Source organism: Aythya marila (assembly GCF_965140915.1).
Source record: "Aythya marila genome assembly, chromosome: 1".
Taxonomy (NCBI): Eukaryota; Metazoa; Chordata; class Aves; order Anseriformes; family Anatidae; genus Aythya; species Aythya marila.
The window spans coordinates 74,761,799-74,785,748 of NC_139042.1; the positions used below are offsets into that span (position 1 = coordinate 74,761,799).

Below are 23,950 nucleotides of genomic sequence, written 5' to 3' on the forward strand. Positions count from 1 at the left end.
AATATAGTTTCCTCATCTTTAAAAGAGCAATGATCATCTTGTGAGAATGAACATTACCATTATAAGTCTGTTGCCATTTTAAACAAAAGATAATAAATTGTTTAAAATAATAACACTCTCCCCAAACAACAACAACAACAGAAACTTTTATCAAATATTCAAGAATAAGATTGCCTCTTGGAGGAATATACCAATATAACTCAAGAGCAGAATTTGGCTGGTTCATTGTTCTACAGAGATAAATTAAGGTGTCCACTCTCCAAAGAATTAAGAATTCCACTCTCCAAAGTTCAATTAGCCAACTTATATCAAGGCTATGCCAATGAACTGCAACTAGTCAGAACAAGAGCTGCAGAGCTGGGCCCACAGTGGCATCTCATGTAGCTGCCACCAGTACACAGAACAACAAATCCAGGGCTGTTAATGTCTTTTCTTCTCAAGTAAAAAGAAAACTGGAATATGGCGGCTGGAAATAGTGTTATTGAAAGGGAAAATTCTATGCACCTTTTCTTCAAATGAAATTATGTTCCCTTTATAGCACCTTATTATTTACATTCAAAGCAAAATAATTGGAACTTTATATACAAAGCAGCTTATGTAGCCAACAATATAAAACCTTATCACCTACAAACACATTCCAAAATCTGCATTAAGGCACAGGAGGAGACTACTTTTTGTAAATGGTCAGACTGCTGTGTGCATCTTTAAAATCACTAAACAGAACCTTTAGACTCTCAGCAGCTTCACAACATACCTCTCCACTTGCTAAAGGCCCTCTGTGACAACTGGATGCGTGTCACATTATTAACACCGGAAATTTGAAATCCCTTGTGATTTATGTATTTAACATGTATTTTTTTCCATTTAAAACCAAATGCTTTGGGTCTGCTGCAACTAATACATAAGTAAGCATCAGAACAGTACTGAATTTGTGTGTAATTTATGTGCAAAATTAAAATCAAATCATGAATCTTTCAGCTTGAGAGCATTCTGCTTAATTCCCCAGGGAGGAAAAAAAAAAAAAAAGATCAATGCTAATGCTGCTCAACGCATGTTGAAATGCGGTAACCATTACAGAAATGAAAAAAAAAAAAAAAAAAAAAAAAAGCTATTCAACAGATTCTGGACTGAGTTCCAATTCTGGATTATTCCTATCAGAATCAACACCAACAGACAGACATGTGGATGGACAATTTTCAAATCAATCATGTGAATAATAAAAGTTAGATACTAGGATAGTACATTTGTTATGCCTTTGCCAAAATTCTCCTTATCATTAAATGAAAATGTTAGCTTTCAAGCACATGACAAATCTTATTTGCTCTATTTATGGTTAGCTAATTCTCAGTGAGGAGCTGTTCTACACATCTCCATAATTTGCTCACGAACCATATAAGAAATATCTTAATCTAACAATATCCTTAATCACTTTGTTTTTGCAACAAGATGCACAAACAGAACATAGAGGGAAGACAGTATTTTTGTTTCCTTCTTTGTTTCCAAACTAGGATGGAAATGGAGAATGGCAAGAAAGTAAGTTTCCACTACCTAGAAGCAGAAAATAGGCTTACAAGATTGCCAGTTTATTGCCCAAGAAGATTAATTCCTGCACTTAAGCCATAATAGAGGACAATCTAGAGAGGGCTGATGTTTAGTTGAATTGGTGCTATTTGTTCTGATGCGGAAGAAATAGAAAGCTGTTTTAACCTCCCATTCACACTGTAAAATAAAAGACAACATGCACATAAGCAAACTCCAGCATGGAACTCTTACCAGTTTTTCCGTAACAGCAATCTCCTAGGCAACTTGTGCAATGAAATGAAAGTAAGAGTAAATTTCTGACTTCTGACCTTGTGACAATAGGCAGATAACACTGGAGAGACAGAAAACATGCCAAAACTCTTGTGGATCTCACAACACTACAATGAATTTAACTGCAAGTCTATTTCCTACAGATGAGAGATTCCCTGTATGACTAGCAGTGCATGAATTGTTAAGAAGTGGCACATGAGAATCTAGTCATCTTCTCCATACTAATGAGACAGCAGCTGCAAAAGGAGAAAACTTCTGATTCTTGTTGCCTGAACTACTCCTTACCCTTCTAAAAATGGTCTCAACAAGAACAGCTGTGCCTGTATGGTACGTCATGACTTTCAGTTATGCTGAATGTATCTTGCAAAACTAAGTTGGAACTGGAAACTCGCAAACATTGCCCAGTTTTTCAAGAACAACAAGAAAGACGACCCTGGTAATTACAGGCCTGTCAGTCTCACTTCAGTGCCTGGTAAAATTATGGGGAAGATTATTCTGAGAGTTACTATAAAACATTTGAGAAACAACACAGTCATTGGTCATGGACTACATGGGTTCATGAGGGGAAAGTCCTGCTTAAGAAATTAATTTCCTTTTATGACAAGGTTATCTACCTAACTGACCAAGGGAAGACAGCTGATGTACTTTTTTTAGATCACAGCAAAGCTTTTGGAACTGTTTCTCACACTACCCTTCTGGACAAAATGTCCAGCACACAGCTAGACAAATGCATGCTAGGACAGGCGAACAACTGGCTGACAGATAAGGCTCAAAGAGATATGGTAAATAGGGATGGTGGCCACTTACTAATGGGGTTCTTCAGGGCCCCATTTTAAGGGTAGCTCTCTTTAATATTTTCATAAATATCTTGGATGCAAGATTTGGAGGTATACTAGACAAGTTTGAAGACAACACCAAATTGAAAGGAGCTGTTGACTGCGTAAAGGGTAGAAATGTCTTGCAGAAAAATCACGTCAAATTAGAGAACTGAGCAATCACCAATATAAAGTTTAATAAGAGCATGTGCTGGATTCTGTACCTGGGATGGGGCAACCCTGGCTATAAGTATAGCCATAGAAAAGAGTCTGTTGAGCAGCCCTGGTGAATGGGATATGTGGATTTTGGTCGACAGCAAGTTGAACACCAGCCAGCAGTGTGCCCTGGCAGCCAGGAGGGCCAGAACTCTGGGTTTCATTCAGCCATGGCATGGGTAGGCAGTAGCAGGAAGTCCTGCTCTGCTCTGTGCTAGTACACCCTCAACTGAAGTACTGTGTGCAGTTTGGGGCACTACAGTATAAAAAGGACATAAAACTAATAGCATCCAAAGGAGGACAAAAAAAAGATGGTGAAGGGTATAGAGGAAAAAACATATGAAGAGCAGCTGAGGCCCCTTGGTTTGTTCAGCCCAGAGCAGAGCAGGCTGAGGGGAGGCCTCATGGCAGCCTGCAGCTCCCTCACGAGGGGAGCGGAGGGGCAGGCGCTGAGCTCTGCTCTCAGGGGACAGCAACAGGACCCGAGGGCATGGCATGGAGCTGGGACAGGGGAGGGTCAGGCTGGGGGTTAGGGAAAGGTTCTTCACCAAGAGGTGGTCAGGCACTTGGACAGGTTCACCAAGGAAGTGGCCATAGCACCAAGCCTGGAAGAGTTCAGTAAGTGTTTGGACAACACTCTCAGACAGGTGGTCTCTATTTTGGGTGACCCTTTGTGAAGCCAGGAGTTGGACCTGATGATCCTCATGGGTCCCTTCCAACTCAGGATGTTTTATGATTCCAGAAAATCATAAAAAATAAAGTAATTGAAAATCTGAGAAAATTGCAGGCAAATGGCTATTCTGGACAGACATTTTAAGCACATACAGTTCTGTCTCAATGCAAAGAATTTGGCTAGATCTCGAATGGAAATCTAGGAGCCTTTCCATCCTGCAGTGCCACTGTCAGCAAGCCTTCACTTGGCAGAACCCAAGACAAAATGTCTGACATGCACTTTGCAGGTTTGGTGGAGGGGCAAGTCAGGTTCTCAATGGCTTGACAGCATAAAGGTCCCTGACACAGACCCCACCTCTCTAGCTGTATCGGGATCTACAAGCAGTGCTTCCTGTTTCACAGAGGTTTTATGAAAACAAGCATCCGTTATTGACCTTCTGCTAACACAATTTTACTTCAAACTATGAAATAGGAAATAATGCTACATCGTTTTCTAATCTATTGTTTTTAAACTCCACATAGAACCCAATTCCTCAAGGCACAGAAACATTCACTTAACTTAAAGTAGTCCCTTCATTAGGTTGTATGCCTATTTCCTCACCTGATCATTAGCGCCCTACAAGCCTGTGCTCACAAAGTGTATTTGGCGTTGGCTGTTCACAACAGCGTTTTGAAGTATATTGTCAGGGAGTGTTTCCATATGTAGGGGGGAAGAGAGGGTAGTAGCTTCAGAGAATCATCTCTACAACATATGAGACACAATCCTTGTAAACGTGTCTTTTGGAAGTTGCTACAATTCTGCCAGTGTACATCATACATTAAAACAGCTTGTTTTTTTTTGTTTGTTTGTTTTTTAGAATTAAGTCAATTTTATATTTAAACTCAAGAAAAATATTTAGCAAATACTCAAAGTTGTTGGAAGTGATTAAAATAGTTCCAATAACAATTCCAAAAATGTACTTCTATTGTCACCAAATCAACGTGATATCATGTTTGTTACTTTTCTTGTCATTTTCTTTTTCCTTTATATTTGAACATTAATATAATATAATGCAATACAATATATTTTTACTAGCAGTCAAAAACATAAAAATTCATTTTCAGCTACTGAGGTCAGATAATTGTACCAGTCAACTGAAAAAGTAATAGGATGAAATGGGGGGGTGGAAAAATTTGGTAGACCCCTTTAACAAACCAGACACTCGGTTTTGAGAAATACAAAATGTAACATTATCATTTTGAGCCACTGAATTATGACACTTGGCACAGAAAAGCTATTGTCTATAATTATATAACAAAAACACTTGTCACAGCTCAAAAGACAACACATGCATTAAGGAATGTAGATCCTAGAGGGCATTACCCTAGTTGTATATTTTGTATAAAACCAATCAATTTTTCTTCTCTATCTTCAGTATTGGTTTCGTATGTTTTTAGAATATGCTAAAATTACAGAATTGGATAGTAAACGGTACTACTATATCACAAGTATTTAATTAGGTATCAAAGATCTCTAACTTCTGTTTGTTTTGGTGTTTTTTGTTTCTTTGGTTTTTATTTTAGTCAGCTAACTCTGTTCAGTATGTGTCAGATAAGCACACACACAAGGAGATTTAATGGTTTTAATTATACTACATACTAGCAGTTAGAGCAGTAGACTTCTGTAGGAAAAGACTAAAGCACTGCAAGACAAAACCTACTACGCAAGTTCTGAGCATTTATTGTTAGATTCAAAATACTTTGCTGTAGGAAAGTAAGTAGCAATTTTACACTACAAAAGTGCTAGTTAAAAAAAATAAAAACATAAAGGTTCAGCAGTACACCAAAAATTAAAATTTTGTTGTTTCTCTTCCTCCAGGGTTACACTATACAGTTAAGTGAGCACCACTTTTAAACTACGTAAGTCAATCTTTCTGCATATGTATAATACAACAGCATGTAACTGTACTATACTAGTACTAAGACAGACTATTATTCTATTACAGCTCATGCACTGCTGGAGATTCCTACAAAAAAAAAAGAGTGCTTGGATTAATTTTACCTGCTCAGTAACAAGCTGTCTACAGGTGCTGTTCACATATTTTATTTACTAAATGACAGGATTATTTTCCAATGTTTTAATTTCCTGGCAACAGCAACTGGAACAATGAAAAAAAAAAAAGAAAAAAAAAAAAAAGAATAAAAATTCATCCAGCACAGCTCAGAGAGAGTAATCCAAAAAGAGAAAACTGCTGAAGAAGGAACCACATTGCTTGTAAGTGCTGAAAGATAGGATGTTAGATAATACTTGAAATAATAACACAGAAGGACTTCAAAATGATAGGATACAGTACTTCCACTGGCAGCCCAGGGGCAACAACCTCCCCGTTGAAGGTAAGTTGATGTAGCAAGGTGGGACTCAAGGACAACTTAATCAGAGTCAATTACCTTAAAGAGATGGTGGGAGTTAAAGTCACAGAAAATCAGATTCAGCGACAGTAGACCTCACTTTAGTAACATAAAGTACACGGATGCAGGCTCTACAGTGTAACACTGGGACTGTTTCCAACGTCAAGAACCTAGTGTCTCAGACCTCATTTAAAGATTTTACGCTCACCGTTATGAAATATTTATGGACATCTTGCAAATCTTCTTATGTTATACTTTTAACCAGAAGCAAGTATGTCAGCTACAGAAAGTAAGTTCACGGAACATTGCATTACATCAATTTAATGTTCAATTTTTCATCATACATATATCAATTAACATTTGTTTTATAGAACTGAAAAGGTTTAAGTGAAAACTTCCAAACCAGACACACGTTTTCACACACTAGTTCAAAGCGAGAATAACTGCAATACCTAAAGCTTTGGATTCTGAAAAAGGCAACCTGTTATCAAAGTACATTAAAAAGTTACAAAAATGTAGTTTTAGGCATCCATTGCTGAAAATTTTGGTTTGCTCTTTATGCAAGAAAGTTACACAACAAAGCCTACTGAAAAGAGTACTTATAGGCTGAAACATACATTAAGTCCTCTCAAAGGAGGTTTATGTTATGAAAATCGTCAAGGTGGTGTCCCTTTTACATTGCTGGAAGACAGTATTTTCAGTTTAATTTTACACACAATTATGGCTTTCTTCATAGCTGAAAGATTACTGAAATACAACACATTCTTTCTATGCAGCTTTTAAAATGGAAGAGATTGCATGTGTATTGTAGCATAAGAGTAACCAGGGGAACATAAACACAAAACAATAAATACTTTATCAGTTCAAAGGACGCCCCATTTATATCGATAAAAATAAATTTTAACATCACGCATATACTCTTCAACCAGAAAGTGACAAGTATTTGTCTGGAACTGTACTTTAAAACAGACATATTTAGTAATGACAGGGAATACATTTATACCTTGAGTGTCTCAATCTTGGCAAACTTAGGTCTGAGAACTATAGAACTTTAATAATTACTTTCCCAGCAGGAGGTACAATTCATAATCTAGAGCATTTTTAATGCTTCTTGACTGCATGAACCCCAGGAGTTTGCAGAATCAAACATGATTCAGAAACTTTCTTTTTCCCCATTTGAAATATTACAAGAATGTAATTTCTAATTACAGACAGGATAGTATCCGAGAAGAATGTCTTTAGTTCCTAGAATAGCACCCAAAGCTAACGCACCAATCCCACGAGTATCCATATATAATAAATTCACTTAAAACTGATACGGAAAATTTATGTATCCATATCCTCAAGGCCTAAATATTCATAATGCTTACCTAGACTGGCCTGCTCAGGTGAGTACTGTGTGCAGGTGATTTTCAAAAAATACACTAGAAAACGGCAGTAACTATAAAAAGCCTTCCTGAAGCTCCTAAGTAAGAATTAAATTAAAATAATTGGTTCTGGATAAAACAACACGCCCCCGGGCTATTAGAGATCCCAGTAGTTATACTGCAAATGAAACTGAAACAACTCATCTTAATCACTGTTTTGCACAGTGTATTGAGACTGCTGATGAAGCAAACTGAAAGAAACCAAAGGCTCTAAATGCTTGTAACTATTCCTGGTAATGGGAGCAAGCCCATTTCTGGTTTAAACAATGATATCCTAATGGCCCTCACTCTGTTGTAGATGTGAAGGAAGGAAAAGACTGACATTTACTGAAAACAGAATAATCCTGTAGGATGTGTAGGAAGGAAAAAAACGGACATTTCTTGGAAACAGAAGAACTCATTAGACTTCACAGCAGTCTTTCTAGAGACTGCAACAATTTGAGTTTTGCTGAAGGAAGGCACATACATCAAGTTAACACTTTTTAGAATTTCCCCACATCTAAAGCTGCTTCCTGTGCCGTGATATATAATGGACTGCTTCAAAAACCAAGTCACATACAAAAATATTGCATTACTCTACAGGAAGCATGCAGCATGAGGCCCCGATTCAGCAGACAGTTAAGAGCAAACCTAAAGGGTCCTCTAGCCACACTGCCTACCCAAACCCCAAGATCCAATCTAACTGCAGCACGAGGCTGACAGATTTCAAGCTATCCCTGTAACGATAAAAAAGGGCCTACTACTAAAAAAAAAAAAAAAAAAAAAAAAAAAAAGAGAGAGAGAGAAGATTGTGTGAATGGTTTCTAGGTTTATGCTGCAGACAGCAACTTCTTGAAGTATTTCACATCTGAAAGATGCTCCCACGTGCCTTGCACAGCAAAACCAGCCCCTAGGCAGCGTGGACTGGTTGACGGCCGACCCCACAAGACTGACCCCACAGCCGTGGGCACCCTCAGCGCCCCGGGCCCCGCCTCCCCAGGCGGGAAGCCTGCCGTGCACGTCCTCAGGCGTGACCCCAATTCCCCCCTCGCCTCTCTCTGCCAGCAGCCACCCTGCGAGCGCCCTCCCTCATCTAACCTCAGCCCTGAATCTTATAACTCAGCCCAAATACGCGCACAAAAGGCATGGGGGTGGCGGGGAGGAGGAGGAGGAAGAAAAAATCGTTTCCTGTTGCCTTAATCCCTTTAGTCAGGCTTAAGTAACGTCGCCCAGGGCGCGCTGGCTGGGTGCCTGGTTGCGGAGGCCGGCAACGAGAGGCCGCCGGGGGCAGGCCGGCGGCTCAGCCCCGCTCCCCCCGGCCGGGAGGCGCCGGGAGCCGCGGGGCGGCGCGTCGGGGGCTGCCCGCGGGGGCTGCCCGCCGCCACCTCCGGCCTCTCGCGGCGCCGGCGGCGGAGAGGGGCCGGGCGGCTGCGGGGGAGAAGGGGCGAAGGCTACACACCCAGCAGCAGGCCGTCCATGTCAAAGATGAGGTGGGTGACCGGCCGCAGCGCGGCGGAGGAGGAGGAAGCGGACATGGCGAGGCCACGGCAGCCGAGACCCGAGCGGTGCTGCTGGTGGCGGCGGCGCAAGCGCGCTCCGCCGCGGCAGCCGGACCCCGGGGGCAGCGGTGCCGGCGGGACGGGACGGGCGGAGCGGGGAGCGGGGGCGGCCGCTTTGTTATAATGGGTTCTTCTAGGCAGAAAAAGGCCGTTTCTCTGCTAGGCCTCTTCTGGTGTGGGACTTTCTGGGTTTTGTTTTAAGTCCCATTAGGTGCTGCTTGCTCTCGTGTTGATGCTTTGGATGGTTTTCCCTCGAAGTTTTGTGTGCCCGTGTAGAGATTTACAAGGGTACGATTACTGCTGGACCGTAATACGAGCCGAGAATGGAAATCTTCAAATCTGTATATAACTAACCGTGCATGAGGCAAGAGTGAAGTAGTAGAGGGTTTATCTTGAGAGCTGTTGAGCGTGAGGCTAGTTACTTCGCTTGTTTTCTGAAGTGGCTGAAGTTCAAGAAACAAACCATTGTGCCTCAGAAGAAGGAAACGCTTCCAACATACACCACCAACTGGTTTTGACTGGTTAGTTGTGGGGGAAGAAGGCAACTTTCCTCATTGGCCGTTCCATATTTATTTTTCCATGCAGGTAACTCACACTTTGTCATCAAGATCATCGGTTACAGGTCGAGACCCTGGTTGCACAAGCAGACATGATGGCAGCCACCTCATGCTCCCAAGGTGCCACGCTGACCTGAAGGCCTGAGCTGCTTTAGGACTCTGTGCCAAAGCGGTGGTGGAAGGGAAGCCCTCTCTCTTCCTGCTGGTAGGCCTCTCAGCAGTTCATTTTCTCTGACAGCCCCCTTAATTTCAGTTGTCAATATTTCACCATTTTAGCAAGTCAGTGGTGTTTTTCAAGCTCTTATCTATAGATGTCATGCAGCGATATCTTAGTTTTAATTTACACATCTTATATATCCCCTAAAAGAACCCTTACCCTACATTTGTAAGAAATACCCAACACACAGCCTCATACCTCCTTCCATCTTAGAAATGAGAGGAGAGATAAAATATCTTCGTCATTTCTTACCTTTTTAATAATAAAATTTCTCTTTCAAGCAAAGTTTTTTGAGTTTTGGGTTTGTTTTTTCTTTGTTTTTAACATGTCTCATTTTGAAATGGTTGTTTGTCATTACTGCTTAGGCCTGCATTGGCTAGGAAAAGCTGCGTGCAATGCCTTAAGTGTGTTTTTAAAATGTCTTGCATAGTCATGATGTGTGTCTGTTAGTTCTTCTGTTGAGGGAAGAAATTTGGTCCTGTACTTCCAGATGGAATTTTAATCTGTAAACCTACAATGTGGGTGTTAAGAATAATGCCCACAGCTATTTTTCTTCTCTTATAAATACTGTGCAACAGTATGATCTTAAAACTTTTTTTCAGATAGCAAATGTGTTAGTAGTTCAGTTAACTGAGAACAGAGCCAAGAATTAAAAGAAAACCCAAATCCTAAATGCATTATGTCCAAAAAAGTGTTAAAGGAGAATCATGATTATTTTAAAACTGGTAATACTGGTACTCTGTTACTCTAAGAAGGAATGAGTTTCTGCTATAAGAGCGTAAGCTGTTGTGGCAGAAGTTTCTAGAGGGTGAGTAATGAGGTTGTATAGCAGTTGTACCTCAGGTGGATTCCTTTGCTTTCTACTTATAAAATCTAAATCTACATCTACATCAGTCTGTATCTATATCTTTCTTTAATTGTATTTGTTGGCATAGTAATGCCTGTACTTTTTAACAAGAAAAAGCTACAGTGATGTATCTTGACTCACTCTTTCAGAGAAAAGCGTAAGTAGTTCACAACTTGAACTCCCCATCAAAAAAAGGAAAATATTTACTATTTTTAGTGTGTAGACCACCAGTTCACATCATGAAATACCAGGCTCGTACAAAACTTCTAAACATTTAAAGTGCAAAGGAATTGAAAGACAACCTATTTAAAAAAAGAAAAAAAACAATCCACCAAATGAAAGTATGCTACTCATGATGAACCTTTTTAGGGTTAAGTGGTCTGTGTTACATACCTTATTGTTCACATTTCAAGACAGTCAGGTTAGCTGACATGCTGATGACCTCAATTTACTTCGCTTCACTCTGGCTCATCAGTGATAATCAACATAATGTTAGCTTATTTGATTCTTTAAAGCTACATTCAAACAGAGGAAAATCGTTGCAATATAGACAGACTTTAAATGTATTCATCGTGAATAAGTCTTCTTACTAACAGAATGAAATGTGATGAAAATCCAAGCAGAACTTTTAATGCATGGTGAACCATAGTTTTCTAGATGTACTTTTCTAGATGTTTCTAGTGAAAATGTTGATCCTAGTTCTATTTGAGCTGTCTTTGTCTCAAACATCTTATAGGTAGTATTTTGTGGTTTGTTTTCTTTTTTTTTTTTTTTTAAGGAGTGAAAGGTTGAGAATTACGCAATTGGCTATTTTGTTCACTACTTTTTTTAAATCATTTTTCAAGTGAAAGTAACATTAAAATAACTTCTGAGATGCGGAAAGCATAGTGCAGTGGAAGCATAATAACCATGAAAACTAATAGTTAATTATTTGTCTATTAACCTAATATCCCCTTATTGAGAAGGGTGAACTGGAGTTACTGAAACATAATGATTCAAGTAAGCTTGATTCCTGCGAAGTCTGAAGAACGCAGTTAGCTTCATACACATTTTTAATGCATTTAACTTTCTATTTATGCACATACCAAACCAGACAAATAAATCTTTGCTGAGTTTTACTTTATAAGGTAATATGCGGTACATATGTATGCGGGGTGTCCAGGTTTTTAAAAGATTGTAAATTAGTTGCCTATAGGCAACTTCTATTCCTAAGCACATCTATTTGGCTTTGTGATAATATGTTAAAGTTGCTTTGGTTTTATTGTTCTTGAATGTGAAATAAGGGGAAAATATTCAGGTGCCTATCTGTGCAGTTCTTAAGTATACAGTACAATATTTTACATACACAGTCCACATAACCTTTCTTAACCTTTCCGTGTTTTATTATTCTTTACCTTGAAGCTAAAAAGTTTTCTGCATCGCTGAAACTTAGCTATTAAGTTCTATTCCTGGAAAGTAAAAGCTTCAGAATATGCTTAAGTGTTTTCTTGGGTAATACACTTGACAAAATTGCAATCTCTTATTTCATTACTTTATACTGTTCTTGAAACATGGATTCACTTACAGGATATTTATAGCATTGATAAGAGCATCATGCACTATGTGTTTTATGCTGAAATTACTGACTTTTATTTTTCTTGTTCTGCAGGCACCTTGGCAAAGAGGATAAACAGATTATAATCCATTTTGGTTTGAATATTAAAAAAGAATCTAGAGACATGAATAAATCCAGTAATTTAAAAGCTTTCAGAATGATTTACATGAGCAGCTGTTAAAACCACTATTACTAACAAATTACTTGGAATGACTTGGAGTTAAATGTTATTTAATTCAAGTATTACCTGAGATTCATAACACTTGCTATAGTTGAGCCTATAAGCCCTCAGAATGAAACTCCTCCCAGTGCTGGATGTCACCACATAAGAGCTTTTCACCTTAAGAATGTGAATTAAATTAATTTACTGGGTTTGCTCCTGTTTTTATAGTTGAAAAAGGGAAATGATCCTAGGCCTTAAGACAATGAAACAGGGGCATACATATGTTCAAAGTCATTTTACGTTTATACAAATATATATATAATCAACAAAAAAAGTCAGTATATCCTCATATATTAAAAGCATGAGTATTCTTATAGCCAAGCATATAGAGGGATAAGAGCCATCTGTTTTCTAGATTTTGATATCTGGCACCAGATAAAAGTGAGTTAGTTACAAAGGCAAGAAAGATGGTGTCTTATGCTTATGGAGAACAAAGTGATGTAGAAGATATATGTTGGAAATCTATAAATTTAAATGAGGGACCATAATAAGGTTTTTAAGCAGCAATGAAGGGTGAAATTCCAGAAGAGCCAACCAAGCACACACAAAGGAACAAGATATCTAAGATACTTTTAGATGTCAATTTTTATACTTATGGATGAGAATTTACAACAGAATGAACAGGTTCAGAAGCTGGGAAATGAAAATTTAATGTCATGCTTCAGGATCATTTGTTGTTTCCATTAAAGTCAGAGAATAATTTTTGCTCCTTTATATTACGTGGCCCATGATTTAGCCTTTTGAGGGATAAAGAGAGATAATTTTTGATCTCTCAGTAAAATACTGTCTGCATATGGGCAAAATGTGCAAATAATTAAGTGTCATTGTCACTGAAATCCTAAATATTTAATGGGTGGGTCCTGCTTAGCCTTAAACTATCAGAAGGATTAAGGCAGAAGATAATGTGTACCAACATATAGTTTGAACTGTTGTATTTTATGCTTTTCCAGTGAGATAAGGACATTTTTTTATTTTTCTAACTTCACTTTATTGCAGGAGCCTAAAACAGTGTGTGCTTTTGGTTTTCTTTGTCTGCATGTGAATTTTATGGCTATATTTTTTCATTTTACTGCATTTTGATTGCTACAGATGATAGGAAAAAGTATTGCCACACAGAACACGTATTCCATCAACCCTCCTGAGCAAGACATCTATCACTTGGTTGTCTGGAATAAGCTGGATCTATATGCATACACCCTTCCAGTGGTCCCTTTCAGTTCTAAGTTCCTAAGTTCAACATCATCAAAGGTTGAGGGAGGGAGAACGAACTGTGTTTTCTGGGTCAGCTTTCTGATGCACTGATTTGTCATGTTCCAGATTCAGGTTTTATATGCGTGTACCCCACTCAGCATGCAACAAGCAGGAGAGTTGAATATTCACAGGTTGTTTTTGTATTCTGAGTGCACACCCTTATGATTTTATATCTACGCAGAAGAAAAGACAAAAATGAGCTAGCTGATACTAAGCTAAGAACGCCTACGTGTTCAGGGGTAAACAGTCAACCTAGGTAGTACAGGAGAATGTTGGAGGCCAGCTGTTGTACTATGGTACACAGCATTTCTTTTTCTGGAGTGATTTTACTGGTCCAAGTATCTAAACCTATCTAGACAGAAGCCATAACACCGTTCTGGAACATGTGAAGGAGCAACTCTGATCAATTGAAGTGGTGGGAGGGGAAGGGGTAGTGTCAAGCAAGTTTGCCAGCTTCTTGAGTTGGTATTGAAGATGAGCTGTATAGAATATATCTGCTGTTCTTGGCTAGGGGAGTCAGAACTTTTTTTTTCTTTTTTTTTTTTTTTTTTTTAGCTGCAGGAGTTAACAAACAGACCAGCGAAGTCATAATTCCCTATTGGAAATGTCTCTTTTTCCCTCTGAAGCTACTACACTCTCTTCCTCCCTACATATGGAAACATACAAACACGCCCTGACAATATACTTCAAAATGCTGTTGTGGACAGCCAATGCCAAATATGCTTTGTGACCACAGGCGTGTAGGGTGCTAATGATCAGGTGAAGAAATGGTTCCTTCATTAGGTTGTGTGCTTACTTTAAGTTAAGCGAATGTTTCTGTGCCTTGAGGAATTGGGTTCTATGTGGAGTTTAAAAACAATAAATTAGAAAACGATGTAGCATTATTTCCTATTTCATAGTTTGAAGTAAAATTGTGTTAGCAGAAGGTCAATAACGGATGCTTGTTTTCATAAAACCTCTGTGAAACAGGAAGCACTGCTTGTAGATCCCGATACAGCTAGAGAGGAGGGGTCTGTGTCAGGGACCTTTATATCTCCATGCTGTCAAGCCGTTGAGAACCTGACTTGCCCCTCCGCCAAACCCGCAAGGCTGCCATGAGGCTCCCCTTAGCCTGCTCTGCTCTGGGGCCTCAGCTGCTCCTCATACATCTATGCCCTGCAGACCCTTTACCATCTTTGTTGCCCTACTTAGACAGCCCATTGTCATTTGTCTGTTCTTTTTTGGAGGGTTTAAGAAACTTCATCCCTTTAACCTTTCCTCATAAGTTATTCTTTCTGAAGCTTTGAGCATTTTGATTGCTCTTCGAGATTCTAGTTTTTCTGTATCATTACAAGTCCAGCACTTGGATAGGTCAAGTTTTGCAACTGTGGGTTTTAGAAGTGAAAAATAGAAAGGTCGCCTTCCACTAATAGGCTGCCTTCTTAGCTCCAGATACAGCATTCCTTTGAATTAACACAGGAACTGAATTACCATTTCTGCCATAATTTTATTTTGTTCACTAATGAATGATATGTAATTCTCAGGAATATTTGTTACTACTGCTTCTTCGGTTGTTCCCCATTTTGATCTCAGCCAAATGCTTTGACTAATCCATTTTCCATCTTATATTTTTGATCCTGTGCTTTCCAATGCAGAGTTTATTGTGGCAGCAAATAAATAAATAAATAAATTAGCACTAGAGGATTCTTTGACAAGAAAAAAAAAGTCTGTAGGAACTGTAGTTCACATGAAAAAAATAGTGTAGAAATTGAAAGATGAAGAGAGAGAGCAGGTGCTGGAGCCTTTTTGTATGACACACGGAGGCTATTTTGAGGCCAGTCAAGTTTTCTGCTAACTGCTCTATGAATGTTACTGCAGATGTAGTTTACCAAAAAATAATCTGTGGTCTTTTATTATGAACAAGTTTATATATATTTTAGAAAAGCAGGAGGGAGAGATCATTAAAGAATATTCATGATCAAACCATTGATGCCATTATGATCAGTGGGCAGAATGGATTCTAAAACATGTTATTTATTTTACACATTTTAGTGCAAATATAGTTCAGAATTAAACCAAATTTATTATGTCATTGTAGTCTTTATTTACACTGTATATTTCCTGCTGTTTCTTTCATTATTTGCTGTTTCCTTTCAAAAGATAAAAACCTTTGCTTTCACTTACTCAATTTAAAATTTTCTTCATGGATCACTTTTAGCTTAATTCTCATTAAAACTATTTGCTATTATACTCCACTGAAAGAGATCAGTGGCAATATGTCTACCCCATGAAGAACTTAATATGTCTTCATAGAGTTTTGAAGATCTTTCTGCATGTATTTTAAGTATGAGAAATGATTATCTTGCCAGCCTGATGAGGCAGCTATCTGAAAGAAAGTGTGTTACAGAATGAACTGTTGTATCACTGTTTCAGAAATGATGCTTGTGTCATTTAGACCAGTGGCTGCTACAAGCAATAAGTAATGGGTATTATATTATATTAATGACCAGGTTTGACAACCTGACTCCATATTCTTTTTATAGTTTTTAAATTATCTTTCTTTTTTAGGCCAATAATTATGCTCTCATCGGGCAAAAGTAGGCTAATGCAATTTTCCAAAAGCTATTAACAAGACTTGTAATATTAAGATGGCTGTATATCCCAATTAAGTAGGATATGCCACCCAGACACCAGACACCTTGAGTTGCAGTCATGAAATGAGGTAGGGTTAGGCTGTATTCTTGAGTTGCAGAGTTCTGAGGAGTCTTATGTGCTTCAGGAAGCATAGAGCTTCACTCAGTAGATGGCACTGTTGTCACCGATTCTCTACCTGCATCTTCTGGGGTGGAATCCACACCATCTGCATTTTAAAGTGGGTGGAAATTAAATAAACCCTTGCCTGCTTGCAGTTTTAAATTGTTTCATTTAGTTGGGTGTTTGCTGCTTCTTGAAAGACCTGACAAAGGGTGGGGATCTACACATTCATCTGCTTTTTCCAACTTATCCATGTAATATGATAAAATAAATTCTCTAGTATATTCAGTGAAATATATTTTCCTGTCTATTTAAGGGTTTTAAGGGAGTTTTTTAAGGGTTTTGTTCTATGTGTGACTTGAAGTAACCTAGACAAGTATTTCGTAGTCAGAAACTGTGTCTACAGTGACTACAAAACCTGGATCATAGAATCACAGAATGGTTTGGGTTGGAAGGGACTTCTAAAGATCATCTGGTTTCAGCACCCCTGCCAAGAACAGGAAAACCTTATACTAGATCATGTTGCCCAAAGTCCCATCCAACTTGACACGGAGTACTTCTCAGGATGGGGCATCCTCAACCTCTTTATACAATCATTTCCAGTGCTTAACCACCCTTACATTTTTTTTTCCCTTACAATATTAATTTAAATCTAGCCTCTTTCAATTTGAAACCAGGAAAAGGCTTTCACCATCTTTTCCATAAGCCCCATTTATGTATTGAAGGCCTTCAGTAAGGTCTCTCTGTTGCCGTCTGTTTTCTAGGCTAGACAACCCCAGTTCTCTCAGCCTGTCTTCATAAGAGAGGTGCTTCAACCGTTGGATCATCTTCATGGTTCTTCTCTAAACTTGTTCTAATAAGTCAATGCCTTTCTTGTACTGGGGGCCCCAGAGCTAGATTCAGTACTTCCAGGCGGGGTCCCATGAGGATGGAGTAGAGGTGAATAATTTCTTCCCTTGACCTGCTAGCAACACTTCTGTTTGTGTATTTCCAGGATACAGTCTTTATTCTTAAATGACACAGCCACTATGTTCTCCCAGTTGAACTCCTGTGTGTAACTCTTAACTAAAGTTAAGCACAAACATGAAAAAGAAAATGCCAAAATCATTAGAACACATCACTGAGTTTCATACATAAAAGCTGTTGTGACATCCTCAGAACTGCACAAAGTTGTGTGTAATCCACCAGTTTCAGAAATTCTTTTCATATAATGATTCTCTTACAGTCCTTCAGGATAACTACATGGTTATAAAATTTGTAGAGTAAAACTTATTACTGCTGTTCTCAAACTGATCCAAAGAGTGAATGGATCAAAGTATTTTTCACTGTTTTTAACTGAAGATTTGCTGCAGAATGAAAACCCTTTTGCAACCAGTCACTAGGAACAGCATAACTGCATCTTTTCATTCTAGATATCCATGGCTTTCAAAACTATCTTCTAAAATTAGCTATGTTCCTTGGATTTTACCATGAAAGAAAAAATAATGCAGAGATAAGAAACATTTACAGAAATTCTCCCTTTGTCCAATTTTTAGTTCTGTTATTGGTGGTTTTCATTTGAATCCCTGTTAAAAATTAGTTGATATTAATGGATTTATGTGAGTAAAAGCATTTAAATGTGCACCATCATTCATCCAGTCTAACACAGAAGTGATCTTTATCGTGCTTTGTTTTCACAAATACGTACTTTCCCTAGTAAATAAACACTTAGTCTTGTTTAAGTTTGAGCCTAATCTTTTAAAACACTGGTAGAGATGTTTTGATGAACTAAGTCAAAAGGTCTGGCTCACTGCAGCTCTTTCCGGACCCTAGATCCAAATGCTCTGTCCTTGCACAAGATTCCAATAAATCCAGTCAGGGATCTTTGCATAAAACATTATTTCAATTTGTTTTCTCCCAATAATTTAGTTTGCTTCAGTATTTTTTCTTATTTAAAAAAAAAAAAAAAAGTTTGTATTTAGAATGCAAGGGCTGTAAGTTCAAGTGCTTTATTGGCAGTGGTTGTCACATGTCTTTGGACATCTGTCTTTCTCTTCCTGATAAAATTTTCACGTTAAATAGATTGGCATAGGTGGAGAAAGATAATACATAAACTAGCTACCACTTTTCAAAGTTAAATGAATGATTTTTTCATGTTAGGGTCCTTCGGCTTCCTGCAAGTAGTCATTTTCTGGGATCACATATTGTATCTAAAAGAATGCATGGTAAGCAGAACAGGATGGCTGAGGAGTACAGTGAATTTCTGAATAGCACCCCAATGGAAGAGTTTGAAAATCACTGATCTGAAATTATGCTTATAAAGGTGTTTTAATACTTTAAAAAATAAATAAATAAATTGCTACATTCTCCAGACATATTTACCATGTGTACAGAAGGCAGAAACATGCCTGTAATTCTTGTACTGCCCTTGTTTTGCAAGAATATGATGCCGTGGTGGCTTTGCCTTGCTGGGCAGCTGAACACCACAACCACTCTCTCACTCCTCCTTTTTAGAAGAGAGAGACAGTATGCTGGAAAAAAAAAAATCATGAGTTGAGATAAGGATAATTTAATTAAAGGGAAAAAGAAGGGGGGGGGGGGGGGGAAGGGAGGGAAGCACAGAGATAGAGAAAAGAAATTACTCTCTACTTCCCATCAATGAGCGATGTTTGGCCACATCCCAGGAAGCAGGGCCTCAGTATGCGTAGCAGTTGTTTGGGAGGAAGGACTTCTTCATAACAAGAGCCCCCCTCTCCTGCCCCTTTCCCACCTTTTATTGCTGAGCGTGACATTATAGGGCATGGAATATCCCTTAGGTTGGTTTAGGTCAGCTGCCCTGGTGATGTCTCCTCCTCTTGCCCACCCCCATAGCCTGTTGGCTCTTGGAGGGTTGGAGGGCGTCCTGATGCAGTGCCAGTATTGTGCAGCAATAGACACAGCACTGGTGTGATACCAGTGCTGTTCCAGCTACAAGTGCAGAGCACAGCAATGTATGGACTGCTGCAGGGAAAGTTAGCTCCATCCAGAAAGTTAGCTACACCCAGAGAGTATAGATGCAATGTCAGTAGCATTTGAAAAGCCTGACAGAAAATCTTCAGCAACAAGTTAAAATGGGTTCTTGGTTAGGCCTGTATGTATATGCATTATGAAGACACATTGAAATTGTTCCCTACTAGTGAGGTAGTTTCTTACCAAAAAGCAGCATAGGTGTTGTATAACAAGACATTGTCATTTTTCAGTGTTGTCCTTTTTTCTCCCTCTCCACCCTTGTGTTTCAGTTCACGTGACTGGACTTTGCACCCATTTACCAATAATAAGAGAACAGACATCTTGTGTGAAAACTAGAGGCAGAAACAGAAACCATTCCGTGCTGCAAGGTAAAATGCCCCTTCCACTCCCACGTCTGTCATATATATATATATATTTTTTTCCTTTTAAAATTTGAGTTCATCTATAGTTGGAGCTCATATTCTTTCACAGCTCAAAGCAAATATTTCATGACAGGAAATTAGCAATTATGTGAAGTAATAACATACAGTTTTGTCTTTTCCTCATTAGCTTAATGCAATGTGTTTTATACAAGAATGAAAAAGAAATACCGATACTGTCTTTTCTTGTCTGTAAGGTACTGTCAAATGTAATGGCAAATTATTTTTCAACAAAATGCACTTCATTATTGCAGTGGAGTAGAATATTCCTGCCTACAGTGGGTTAAAAAGAATATAAGCCTTACTTGAATTCTGAAAGCATTTTGACTGAAAAATAAAGCAGGGTCCTTGTGAACTAGAACATATTCCAGCACTACAACAGTGGATTTTTTCTTACCACTTAAGCTCTACTTGTTTAAAAAGTAATGTTAAAAGTGTATGTAATTTTGATTACAGACTATGTTTCAAGATCCAGTGGAAATAAATTGTTAAATAGTTTTGGAGGTGGCTACATTCTGAAATAAGCTTGCAGTTCTGAAGTGACCTTGTTTTATGTGCACTATAATCTCACAAAATCTCTGGTTCAAATGTGGAAATGTGTAAGACTTAACTATAACTTTTTAGGTGATAGTAAGTCTAATCTCTCCTTTTGTAATCTCACACACATCCAACCTGCTAACTGGGGGTAAACACAGTTACTAAGAAGACTATGCATAAGAAGAACCACTGAAATAGAGAGTATGGCAAAGAATGATAGAGAAAGAAAGAAGGTAAGGAAAATCTCATAGCTTCTGAATAGGTTGTACCTGCCAGGTTTCTACAGAAGGACTACATGTGGGCAGGCACTTGAGATGAGAACTAAGGAAGATGAAAGAGGAGAAGCCTATTTAACCAAAACACATGTTGAGCAGAATCTGACCGCACGTATTGCTTGCTATGCAGTTTTGCAATGACTCATTAATAATATGGGTTCTATACGTCCTGTTTTCTCACAAACATATTTTCTGCTTCTGCCCTTAGGGTACTCTCCAGGCGGACTTCAGGAAGTGTGGTCCTGTATCTGGGTGTTCAATCCCTGTCAGACCAGCAGCTGAGGCTGTTCTAATACCTGGAGAGCCACAGTAGCCAATAGGAAGCATTGCATACTGCTGCCCAGTGGAAGGGCATGCGTGGTGGGGAGAGAAAAGTTGTGGAAACGGCAAGCAGGGAGGAACAGCAGCATCAAGAGTAGTAATGGTAGAGTGCCAGTGGTAATAGCAGTGCCTGGGCAAGCAAAATTGGAGGATTCAAGCAGCTGCATTCAAAAGGTATTCAGTCTCAGTCTGTATTAATGGCACATTAATACAGCTTCTTGAGTGGGAAGTGATTTGGAGAAATAAGGACATGGTTTAGGAACTGCAGAATAGTTACCTTGACTTTATAAAAGGAAGTTTGGGGACGAAGAGGAATGAAAGCAAATTAATTTAGGGTGAGAAGAGGGATTGGAGAAGTCAGAACATTTGAGATGGGTGCTTAACAAGAATTGTGGCTATGACACTTTGGGCTGTGCAGATGTGAGTGTGAACTGCTTCAGATTCAGTATGATAATGGCCTTGTATTTTTTGCTTCCTTGACAACTGTTTGAAATTAAAAGGCAAAGGTGTAAAGATGTCCTGTTCTTTTTTTTCTTTTTTTTTTCTGACATGCTAAAGAATCAGTTGATGAGCCATACTCAGAAGGAAATCTTAGGGCCCAGAGCTCACACACTTGTTTTTCTCTGACACTGTCCTAAACAAACCAGACTGGTGTTTGCATGCGAACACACTTTCTTGCAGAATCCCTAATGTTACAAAGTGTGCTTAATTAGAAGTATTAGAAATCTAAATGAGTAAATTAGAATGCTATTTGTTTTTGGTTTTGTTTTTTTTTGTGTGTGTGTGTAATTTTTACATACCGCACTCCTGACAGAACTGGTTGTATGATGAAGAAAGTAAGAAGCTGATAGATATCGTTTAGTCATTTACAAAAGTTAGTCTTAGGAAGAGTCACATCTCCCGTTCATATCAATTATTATAATAGACAACTGAATATGTTGTCTATTATAGCAGTTGTCTAATAGTAACAGTAAATTACCAGTCCTGAAAAATGCATGTTGGACAAAATATTATATGTTCTTTTTCACTGATAAACAGAATCCATCCTTTAAAAACAAAACTATGTGTCATTCCTATGCACAGAGTGCAGAAAATGTACTTACTTATAAAAACTTACTTACAGACATTCTGATATGATTAGAAAAGCATGTTGTTCATTTCAAACATACTTGCAGCATGCTCCAGTCCAGGCCAGAAGATAATGAGACCCCTGGAGCTATTACTGAGAAACTGTTCAAATGTTAAAAGAAAGTTAATACTGATGTACTACAAGAAAATGAAAAAAAAATGCCATTTGGAATACTTTTTATATTTCTTTATGGTCTTAAAATGTCATACAAAATAAGGTGAAAATGAAGTGAATTAATATAGTCTTGAGCTAATGATCATTTTCATTCAGTCTGTTGTGTTGGGATTTTGCCTCTTAGGTCATATGTGCAAAGGGATGATGTTCTGTTTTAACAGCAAGAATTTAAAAGTTTTCTACAGTCTTTATGAAAGAGGGAATAAAAATTAGAGAAAAGAAAGGGAGAGAGAACGGGGAGGGGAGGAAGGAGCAAGAATTTTCTTGAGGGGCACACAGAAGAAATCTTGATACTTTACGTATTACATGACTTTTCATCCTATATTACTGAAATACAATATACATATTTCTGTATACATATGCTGTTTGGTCAAGATTTTTTTTTTAAGTTAGACTTTCAGAAACCACTTAGCTTCTTCTAGTATTATAAGCAGATATTTTTAGCTGTAGAATTATGTAGTATTTCAGATATCCTTGCTTTTAAGACATTAACTCTTACTGCTGCCTAATCCTATATTTAAAGTGTCCATCAGATATTTTGCCCAGCCAAGTATATTCACAAGGTTGTGGTTTTGTTATTTTATTATTTTATTTTATTTTATTTTATTTTATTTTATTTTATTTTATTTTATTTTATTTTATTTTATTTTATTTTATTTTATTTTTCTTGATGGGGGAGTAAGTTAGCTGCTCTTTTGATTTTGAAATTCATAAAGGTTTAAATCTTTAAGGTCCAGAAAAAAAGTTGACTAATATATATGCATTATTTTGTTAATGTCTTTTCCACTTGGCTTGCACATTTTTTAGGAGAAGAAACTGATCTATGTAGCTTGCAATCAGGCTGCTATATAACAACTATCCAGCTCATAATTCTTCTTTTCCTAATTGCATAGGTCTTCTCTCCAGGATAAATATATTAGTTTTTAAGTTTTTAAAGACTAGTTTTTAAGACTTCCTGACTTCATGATCTTTACCTTTTGTTTCTACATCTGTTTTTCAGTACTAGTATTTAATTTTAAAGCTGCTTAATGTTTACAATGAACAATGCTGCTGGAGTAGCTTTCTATTAGAGCTGGTTAGAAAGTGGCTTGCCATCTTACTAGTTTTTTATTTTTATTTTTTTACGTTTCTGAAGGTTTTTTTTGTCACCATGTTAATTGGGGCAGAATAAAAATAATGAATGAATAATTATGTTCTCTTTGTTCTAATTTTGCATTAGGTCATAAGAACTTGGGGGTTTGGGCTGATCTTTTAGGCCTGCTCAAAATAACATAGTAAAAGTATCTCCCTGCCCAAAAGAACAACAGAATAGGTTTGTTTTTACCTTGTAAATGCTAAACAGGCTTTTTTTTTTTTTTTTTTTCTAAGTGTAAAAATAAAAGAGAACAATTTCATTTATAATTTGTGACATACTTTTTTTTTTTTTTGCATTATATTTTTATTTTATTTTATTGGAAAGTATACCATCAAAAAAATTCCAAACAAATTTCATGACTATTTGCAGAATGAGGATACATCAGCCCCTTAATATTTCTTCTATCACAGAAATAATAACACATAATTTCTGAATTAGTTTTGTGACCAAAGTAACAAAAATATAGGTTTTCTATTGTCCTAGAAATTGAAGAGAGTAATTTTGGTCATGAGTAAGGTGTTACACTTAACCTTTTCTTCATATCTCTCTCTTGCGCAAATGAAGAGAAAGGAAAAGCTATTTTTTAATGTTGTGAGCCTCCTGCTTACACCAGAAACACCATACATCAGCTGATCTCAGACAGATTTATTTTTTACTTAAAAAGCTTTGCCATTTCTATCTC

General features: G+C 37.8%; 2 protein-coding genes across 5 annotated transcripts in view; one reads left to right on the top strand and one right to left on the bottom strand.

Moving 5' to 3' along the window:
• The window catches only part of PUDP (pseudouridine 5'-phosphatase), an 80,347-nt gene extending 71,447 nt beyond the window's left edge, over positions 1 to 8,900 (bottom strand). The window contains exon 1 of the mRNA XM_082783426.1: positions 8,769 to 8,900. Within this exon, the coding sequence (XP_082639552.1) occupies positions 8,769 to 8,844 (76 nt within the window). The 5' untranslated portion in view covers positions 8,845 to 8,900. The remainder of the gene's footprint in view (positions 1 to 8,768) is intronic.
• Positions 8,226 to 23,950, top strand: part of STS (steroid sulfatase) — a 110,646-nt gene continuing 94,921 nt past the window's right edge. The window contains exons 1-5 of one of the 4 annotated variants that reach the window (XM_082783372.1): positions 8,226 to 8,799; positions 9,454 to 9,630; positions 19,548 to 19,646; positions 20,393 to 20,467; positions 20,718 to 21,004. The gene's annotated coding sequence lies outside the window, so the exon portion shown is untranslated. Of the gene's footprint in view, positions 8,800 to 9,453; positions 9,631 to 19,547; positions 19,647 to 20,392; positions 20,468 to 20,717; positions 22,368 to 23,950 lie in introns of those variants that run through there. The other 3 variants (XM_082783371.1, XR_014319362.1, XM_082783373.1) reach the window with 3 other exon arrangements.